The sequence below is a fragment of the Sturnira hondurensis genome, unplaced genomic scaffold (assembly GCF_014824575.4).
Source record: "Sturnira hondurensis isolate 20B ecotype Veracruz unplaced genomic scaffold, ASM1482457v3 Scaffold0020119, whole genome shotgun sequence".
In the NCBI taxonomy this organism is placed as follows: Eukaryota; Metazoa; Chordata; class Mammalia; order Chiroptera; family Phyllostomidae; genus Sturnira; species Sturnira hondurensis.
In genome coordinates, this window is record NW_028092750.1 from 6,513,497 (window position 1) to 6,523,053 (window position 9,557).

Here is a 9,557-nt window from a genome sequence, read left to right on the forward strand (position 1 = left end):
AACTCTCCCCCACGGCAGCTGCACCATCCGACATTCCCACCAGCAATACACAAGGGTTTGCATTTCGACACGTCCTCAACCCTCGTTATCATGTGCCTTTGGGTGGTATCTCAATGTCTTTTCACATTTTGAAGATGTGTTACAATACATACAACATAACATTTACCATCTCAACCATTACTAAGTGTCCCGTTCAGGAGCACTGAGCACATTCACACTGTCGTGCCACCACCACCACCGCCACCATCCGTTTCCGGGTCTCTCTGCATCCGGGGAACTGGCAGTCTGTCCCCATTAAATACTAACTCCCTGTCACCCCTCCCTGGCCCCTGGCTGCCTCCATTTCACTTTCTTTCTGTCTTTGTGATCTCGACTGCTCTAAGTACCTGCTATGAGTGAATGCACATAGCATCTGTCCTTTGTGACTGGCTTATTTCACTCAGCACAATGCCCTCCAGGTTCATCCGCATTGTGGCTTGTGTCGGATTTCCTTCCCCTTTGAGGCTGAATAATATTCCATTGTGTGCACACACCATGTTTTGCTTATTCATTAATAAACATTTGGTTTGCTTCCATGTTTTAGCTGTTGTGAATTATGCTGTTAGGATCAGGGGTACGGAGACATCTTTTCAAGACTCTGCTTTCAATTCTTTGGGGGTCTACCCAGAGGTGAAATTGCTGGGACCCCTGGTCATTCTATTTTTAACTTGTTTAGGAACCTGGATACCATGTCTCACAGCGGCTGCATTGATTTCCGGGCCCACCTGTAGCACACAAGCATTTGAGGTTCTGCACGTCCTCACCAGCCCTCGTCCTCTTTTTCTAAGGTGGGTGGGTGGGTGGGTGCGGGGCTCCGTCTCGCGTTTCCATGCGCACTTCCCCGATGAGTGATGTTTGAGCACCACTCAGAATATTTTGACCTTGCACACCTGCTGGTAAAATGTGCGTGTGCATACACTTCTGCTGCACAGACATTTATCTTAAAACTAAATAGTACACCGCTGTCGTAACGGTGATAAATTGTTATAAAATGTCTCTACATTGAAATTAAAAAAGGGACACTATCAGGACAAAATAAACTCTTGGTTGTTTGAAGCCACCCTAATGATAACACTGGTGCTTGGAGGTACCCAGGGGGAAAATTCATGGCTGAGGGTCCTGGACAGGAATGCTTATCACGAATAGGCTTTTGACAATTGAACAACGTTTGGTCATTTCTCATCACGAGCCCTTTCTCTGTCCCTGTTTTTCCCCCTCGTGACGCAGCCAACACAGCCCATTTCAGAGGCCAAGGGGTCCCCACCAGCACTCTCTGGTTGGCACTGTGGTCATCTTGTGTACTTTTATGTCGCAGGTTTATTTTTGATGATAGGTTGAGAGAAAAATGAACAATACAATCAGTGGATCTACTCACCTTGGCACGTGGGGGCTCCATTTGATGTGCCAAGCACATCAAAATAGAATGAAAGCTAAAAAGTCGACCTAGTGAAACAGAAAAAATTAGCAAAGTACATGTTCTTTTTATTTGAAAAATGATGAATTTTGAAGCAATTGGAGAGCCATGTAGAAGCTGTGAACAGTACGGTCCCATGAGCCCTTCACTCAGCCTCCCCAATAAACCACCTTACAACTACATAAAAGATGGATAATTATATATTACATAATGTATCTATGTAATTATATATTTTATGTTTATATATGATCATTATACATAATTATACATTTGTACTCTAATTTTAAAAAACAGCACCTTGACTTTGGTATAATACTGTTGACAAAAAACCTTACTTGGCGTTCAGCGATCTTGCGTGCACGCCACTGCTCTGAAGTGCTCTCCCACATTCTGCTGCCTGCACAGATTCACGCAGTTGCCGCCACAATCAGGAAACAGCTGTTCCATCTCCCCAGAGAAACCCCCTGCTGCTGCCCCTCTGAGTCACCCCTTCCCTAACCCTTGTAACCCTTCATCCGAGCAGCACAGCTCCGACCCGTCATTCTGAGAACGTGAGGTAAATCACACCCTCAGGTGCACTGCCTTTTGAGGCTGGCTGCTCATACTCAGCACGATACTCTTGAGAACCTTCCATTTGTCTGTGTCCATAGTTCATTCCCTTTCACTGCTGAGTATCATTCCACTGGATGGATGAACCACTGCTTTGCTTTGTTTTGTTTTAGACATTTTGTAGTTGAAGGAATTTAGGTTGTTTCCAGGTTTAGGCTGGAAACATGTTTCCATTTCCCCAGGGGAAATACCCAGGAATGAGTTTGCTGGTTCCTATGAAGTGTGAGTTTAACTTATAAGAAACTGGCAACCCATTTTCCAGAGTGGCCACACTGTTTCCTTGCCCCCACTACTAACCTGTGAGATTCCTGCTCGCTCTGCACCCTTGACTGCAGCGGCGTTGTCAGAGTTTCAATTTTAGCTGTTCTGGTAAGTGTGTCACAATATTGCATCCTGGCTTTAATTTGCATTTCCCTAGTGGTTAATGATGTCGTACATCTCTTCATTTGCATCTTTGTCATCTGTATATCCTTTTGGTGAGGTGTTCAGATGTTCAAGTCTTTTCTTCATTCTCTAACCTCTTTAAAAGATTTTGGAAGAAAAATGAACATGAATGGCCCTGGCTGGTGTGGTTCAGTGGACTGAGTGCTAGCCTGCAAACCAAAGGGTTGGTGGTTTGATTCCCAGTCAGGGCACATGACTGGCTTGCACGCCAGGTCCCCAGTTGGGGGCGTATGAGAGGCAACCACACATTGATGTTTCTCGCCCTCTTTTTCTCCCTCCCTTCTCCTCTCTCTAAAAATAAATAAACAACATCTTTTAAAAAATGAATGTAAATGTAAGTTTTTCCATTTTCTCCCTACATGAAGTGCTGCTATGGCAAAATTCCTCTGTGTGTGTGTGTGTTTGTGTGTAAGCACCCTTCCCGTTGCAGTCTGTGTGAATGGCGCCCCCCTGAGGTTAGTGCCACACACTACTTTCTCCACCGGTTTCCTAGCAGTGCTGTCCGATTCTCCCTGGAACAACTTGCCTGCCCTGCCTGCCCTACTTCGACAGTAGCTGATGCAGGTCCATTCTCTTGTTGTGGGATGTACTCCAGCCTCACCTGCTTGGCATCAGGACCATTTACAACATGGCTTCAGCTGACCTTGCCAGTCCCCTCTACAGTTAGTTCCCATACCCTCTCTCTCCTAAAATCATGCTTTCTCAGGCTTCAGGACCTCCATATATGCAGTCTTTCTGCTAGGAGTGCCCCCAGCCCTCCAGACTAATGATTCCTCACACTGCTCTCCAGGCCAGGGCCAAAACTCTTCTTTTCTCCTAGACATTTCTCTTTCTCTGCTCACCAACCCCAGGACCCTGGTTTTGGCCATCGCTAAACATTTGGGCCAGCAGTATCTGTGTCCAGCTCTGTGCGCCCACCACAACTGGAACTTCTCAAGGGAAGGGTCTTGAATGGAGCTTTCTCTGCTTTCCCAGTGCTACTCAGCATAGGGCTGGGCGCACTGAGCTGGCAGAAGGACAGGCACTGTCATCAAAACAATAACCAGGGGTTTCCAAGAGGACCTTGTGACCCAGTATTCACATTTTTGTAAGGGGATCATATGAATTTTGAATTGAGTGGAAAGACTGTACAAGAACAGATCTACAAGCTCATGAACCTCTTCCTTCCTTCCTTCCTTCCTTCCTTCTTTCCTTCCTTCCTTCCTTCCTTCCTCCATTTGTTATTGAGCATCTACTATGTGCCAAGCCCTAGGCCAGGTGAAGAAAACATCTCACCCCTCACCCAGCTCACGGCTGAGTAGAAAAGACAGGCAAAAGTTTGTATTTGCACATTTTACAAGTTTATGGTTATAATGTAACGTGAGCTCTGAAGCATGTGATGCTATGAGAGAGGGCCATGGGGACCCAATCTGTGGTCAGAGAAGACTTCACTGAAGAGGTGGCTCTGAGATGAGACATGAAGAATGAGTAGGAATTTAGTTGGCCACAGTGGTAAGGGAAGGGAGTCAGGCCAAAGGAACAGCAGTTTTGAAGGCAAGAGGCTGTCTGGGGCACCCTGGGCACCAGCACCCATGGGACCCTGCCCTGCCTCATGGCAAACATGTTCAAAAGCATCATCATTACATCTGTTTCTTCCTCTGCTTAAAAAGTAGAAAAAATGGTTGAGCATGGGCCTGTGAAGCAAAGGGTCGCTGGTTCGATTCCCAGTCAGGGCACATGCCTGGGTTGCAGGCGGGGTCCCCAGTAGGGGACACATGAGAAGCAACCACACATTGATGTTTCTCTCCCTCTCTTTCTCCTTCCCTTCCCCCTCTCTAAAAATAAATAAATAAAATATTTTTTAAAAGTAGAAAGAATGTCATACTTTTTCTTTTAAAATTATTTAGGTGGTATGAAAAACTTGTTTACTTATTGTGCATCTCCAGGAATTCTTGCAAATGGAGGACATGTAACCCAGTTAACTTTTCAATGTAATGGGGTTTTGGGGAAATGTTATGCCAACAATGAATGAAGTTGATGTCATGTTGGCCTATGAAGAAATTTCATTAGAAAGTTTTAATGTTGATTTAACACACTTCTTTTTATATTTTCAAACATTAGATTTGCTTTTAATTTTTTTCCTGGTCTTGAACAACCTCTTAGAAAACCTACTGGTGCGGCGATATACCAGCGCCCCACAGCGTCCAAACTGGGAAACACACCCTGCGGGCATGTAGATCAAACCCAACTTGGGGCTGCGGGGCGGGGGCGGGGGGGAATCAATTTAAAGCCATCGTTGGCCTCCCAAATCCTCCTCCTCTCCTCTCACAGTTGTCCTATCTCCAAGAAACCCAAGTTCCAATTAGAAAGAAGTGCTCTTCTCCCCCGATACAACATTCCTTTTACACACTTCTCTGCCTTTGTACCCAAAGTTCCCTCTTCATTCTTTTATTTATTTTGCCATTACTCCTATTCTTCAGAGGAAGACTTTGAGGCACAGGGAGGTCAAATTGCTCAGGTCTTCTTGGTCCCAAAGGCCACTTTTGTTAAGCATTTTGATATTGGAGCCAATACAGCTTACATATATGAAGACTTTCTGGTCCTATTTATACAGCTAATATGAAGACAAAGAGTCAGGGCTCAGAGAGGCAAAGTCACTTGCCCAATGTCACAAAGCACGTTTGGTTGACTCCAGAACTCTTTGTCTTACCTTTTGCATCCACCTGTTTACCTCTCTCCCCACTTATCTGGCAGGGGAGCTGTGGTGTCAGGCACTAAGCTCAGGATGCCTCTACAGTTCTGCTTTCTGGACCTGGATGTATCTGTTGAGTGGTAAGCTGGGTTGTGTGGAGAATGGGGTCTGAGGCTTCAAGTGATAGGAAGGTAGGTATGCAGTCCCTCAGGAAGGAACTTGAGTGCTTATATCCTAGTCCCTGAGTACCTTGTTAGAGACCCAGATGACAAATAATTGTCTGCCCTAGGTGGAATCGCTGCTGGGTGTGACCTCTTGAGGAAAGCAAGCAGCATTCATCAGTTCTTTCTTTTTCTTTTTCGTCCGCTTCTACTGATCCCAGGGTAGTGAGAGATGCGGATCTCTGAGTCACTTACCCTGAGGAGAACTTTCCTCAAAAGTCGTACAATGGCAGCATTCCCATGGCAAAATTTGCCTTTGGAGAATCTTGGCACCGACCTACCTGATTTTGAAACGCTAGCGCCCCCTAGGTATTGGTTTGGAATACATTCACAGGACAGTTAAGGTTTAATGGGAATGAAATGAATTCATCTATAACACACACACATATATATATATATATGCTCTGCATATTTAAATATTTATATATAAAGATATATATTTGTAATGTGTATATATTATAAACATATAAAAAGATATGTCTATCTTCTTAATGAATTGACCTCATCATTATGGAATGTTCTTTACCTCTGATAACTACCCTTACTTTCGAGTGTGCTTTGTATGGTATTAATACAATAGTCCTTTTTATCTGCAGTTTCCCTTTCTGTTTTAGTTACCCTTCGACAACCACAGCCCAAACATATTAAATGGAGAATTCCAGAAATAAACAATCCATACCTTTTAAATTATGCGCCATGCTGAGTAGTGAGGGCGATGAAATCTTGCTCCATCCGGCTCCGTCCCTCTCAGAATGAGAATCATTCCTTTGTCCACGTATCTACCCTGTATACACCACACACCAATTATTTTCTTTATTTCTTTTAACCCTCACCAGAAGACGAGCTTATTGATTTTTAGAGGGGGGGAAGGAGGAGGGAGAGAGAGAGAAACATCAATGTGAGAGAGAAACATCAACTGGTTGCCTCTTGCATGCACCCCAAGTCGGAACCCAAGCAGCAGCCTAGGCATGTGCCCTGGCTGGGGATCAAACTCATAACCTTTTGGTCTATGGGATAATGCTCCAGCCAACTGAGCTTCACCATCTAGGGCACACCAGCTTTTTTATGGTTAGTATTTTCATGATTTGCTCTGCATACTTTTTACAAGGAACCCATAGTCGAGGAAATTTGAACATCTAATAAACTTATGAAAAGATGTGTGTCCTCACTAAAAATCAGTGATATATTAAAAGTAATACAATCAAGAAATATAATTTTCCTCCAGAAAACTAACAAAAATGTGAAGTTTTATCATTCAAAATGTTGGTGACGTGTTTGGGAAAGTGAAAACTCCCATATCTGGGTAGCAATCTTTGCAGGGTAATTTGGGAATATCTATTAAATGAAAAACGTGCACACGTTAAGATGAAGCAGTTCATCTTCTAGACATCTCAACTGTGTGTGCGAAGGAAGAAGGCGGGAGAGGTGGGTGGTCCGGGCCAGGGTGATGGTGTAGACGAGGGGAGAGGAGGGGTGGCAGGCTCTTCATTTTCCCCACTGAATGCAACTTAAAGCCTTTCACTCTTCCTGCCACGTCCATGAAATGTCTAAAAAATAAAACCAGCTGGCTCTGGCTGATGGGGCGCAGCTGGCTGGAGCACTATCCGGTACCAGAAGGTTTCAGGTTCAATTCCTGGTCAGGGCACATACCTGGGATCAGTCTCCCATCTGGGTGCCTTTGGTTCCCCATCCAGGAGCACGTGGTCCCCGGTCCAGGTGTGTGGGAGAGGCAATCAACTGATGATTCTCTCTAGCATTGCTCTTTAGCCCTTCCTCTCTCTCTCTCTCTCTCTCAGAGTAATTTTAAAATGTCCTTGGGTGAAGATTTTTTTTAAAATGCTGTGAACCAGAGGATCGCGGTTCAATTCCCAGTCAGGGCACATGCCTGGGTTGCAGACCAGTTCCCTGCAGGCCAACTCCCAGGAGGGGACCCACGAAAGACAACCATACATTGATGTTTCTCTCCCTCTCTTTCCCCTCTAAAGATAAATAAATAAATTTTAAAAAATGCTTAGGGTGGCATGCCAACTGAGCCTTTGTATGAATAGAAATGGCTGTGATTCTTAACCCGAAGATTCATTAGATAAACATCTCTGCAAAGATAAAGAACAAGGATAGATCACTCCCCTGGAAATGCTCACTTGAGTAGTCTTAACTCTTGTTCCAATTGATGCTGATAACAGAAGCTTACAAATGGCAACATCTAATATGAATCATACATCACCCTGACGAATCATTCAAGAGTGACCAGTCTGCTCTGTGGTGACTAAGACAGCAAAAGTAACACATGCTTGGGCTGTCAGATCAGGGGCATCTCTGGTGACAGTCTTCCACTTTTGTAAAACCCAAATGTGACTCAGACAAAGACACTGCTAAGAACCAGCACAAGCAGGGATTGTCTGAGTGTCAGTGCTGGGGCACCACTCCCTGAGTCCTCCTTCTTGCTTGGATTTTGAGGATTGGATCTAAAACACTTCACTCCCTGTGCAGGAAAGTATAAGAATGACTGTAAGGCCCGACACTACCAGGTGGCCAAAATATCCATGAGCTGCGACCCATCTCTGATGTCGGATTGTCCTTCTTATAGGAAAAATTTCCTTCTGCTTAAGACTAAATAACCCACCCCCTCCTACTTCTCAAGTGACTGAGATCACTACGTTTTTGTCCTACCAATCCACAACAGAAAATGTGAGTCCCGGAGGAGGAAGGGAGCTGACTGCTGCATGCCTTGCCCCCATGGACTGCAAATGAAAGAAAGGTCTTAGATGTAAAGGAGGGTCCCCTGGGCAACTCAGCATCCCCTGTAGGGTCTTCTCTTTGGTCTGAAACCATTTCTGCCAAGGACCTTGAGCAAAGCCACTCGAACTTCTTGGTTCCTCAGACTGTAGATGAGCGGGTTGAGCGTGGGGGTGACGAGACTGTAGAAGAGGGAGACCACGTTGTCCTGCTGGGGGCTGTGGTATGTTCCTGGCACCATGTACATGAACACGGCTGCCCCATAAAAAAGCCCCACCACAGTGATGTGCGAGGAACAGGTGGTGAAGGCCTTGTGTCGGGCCTCCTCCGAGCGCATGCGGAGAACGGCCCCCAACACGTGGCCGTAGGAGGTGGCGATGAGGGACAGGGGCAGCAGCAAGATCAGCACCCCCGAGATGGACAGCGCCAACTCGTAGGCAGAGGTGTCTGCGCAGGAGAGCTTCAGCAGAGCGGGCAGCTCACAGAAGAAGTGGTCCACGATGCGGGAGGCACAGTAGGGGAAGTGCAGAGTGATGGAGGTCTGCACGGAGGCCACAAGTACACCTGACGTCCAGGAGGTGCCCACCATGAGCAGGCACACCTGACGTCTCATGAGCACAGGATAATGGAGGGGGTGGCACACAGCAACATAGCGGTCATAAGACATAAGAGACAGCAGGACGCCCTCAGCGACACCCAACAACATCAGGAAGAACATCTGAGCTGCACAGCCCCCAAAAGAGATGGAACTCTCTCCCTGGAGGAAGTCAGCCGCCATCTTGGGGATGGTGACCAGGGGGAAACCAACATCCAACAGGGAGAGTTGGCTGAGCAGAAAGTACATGGGTGTGTGGAGCCGGGAGTTTGTCTGGATCAGGAAGAGCAGGATGGCATTGCCCAGAAGGCCCATGGTGAATATGGCAGCCACGAGGGAAAATAGGACCATATGTGGCCCTGAGTGGCTGAAGAGCCCCATGAGAGTGAAGTCCGAGGTCATTGATTGATTTGATTCCCCCATCCTCTGGGAGGCATCATTCATCTGTAGAGAGAACTGAATATTTGGGAAGGAGTCTCAGTGCGGGGTAGCTTCACCTTATGGGCCAACTGCAACCATTAGAAAGGGGCTGCTGGAGTCTCCTGAGAAGGGTGATAAGCACATTCAGTCTCAGTAGAAAAAAAGTACCATGATTAATTCATGATGCCCGACCCAGTCAGGAGATGGAAAACAGCAAAACAATGCCCTGCTCTTCCCATTTCTTTGTAAAATTCTTGCCTTCACCCTCCAGAAAAGCACTATTCATTAATACTTGCAGTTAAACTGTGAGTCCCCAGGCCACAGAGTGCAAATCAGCCCCAGTGGAATATTGGAACACACGTCGTTCCAGACACCCTGGGGATACAGCAGATTGAGGATTATGAATAG

At 46.1% G+C, this 9,557-nt stretch overlaps 1 protein-coding gene across 1 annotated transcript; it reads right to left on the reverse strand.

Moving 5' to 3' along the window:
- Nucleotides 1-8,189: 8,189 nt before the first annotated feature.
- On the reverse strand, nucleotides 8,190-9,152 carry LOC118975043 (olfactory receptor 2Z1-like). The gene has a single exon (XM_037028667.1). It carries the CDS (start codon nucleotides 9,150-9,152, stop codon nucleotides 8,190-8,192), a length of 963 nt encoding a protein of 320 aa, XP_036884562.1.
- Between the last annotated feature and the right edge of the window lie 405 nt (nucleotides 9,153-9,557).

Excerpts from the sequence above, each read along its gene's own strand:
- LOC118975043 (XM_037028667.1), bottom strand. The coding sequence starts at position 9,152 with ATGGGGGAATCAAATCAATCAATGACCTCGGACTTCACTCTCATGGGG.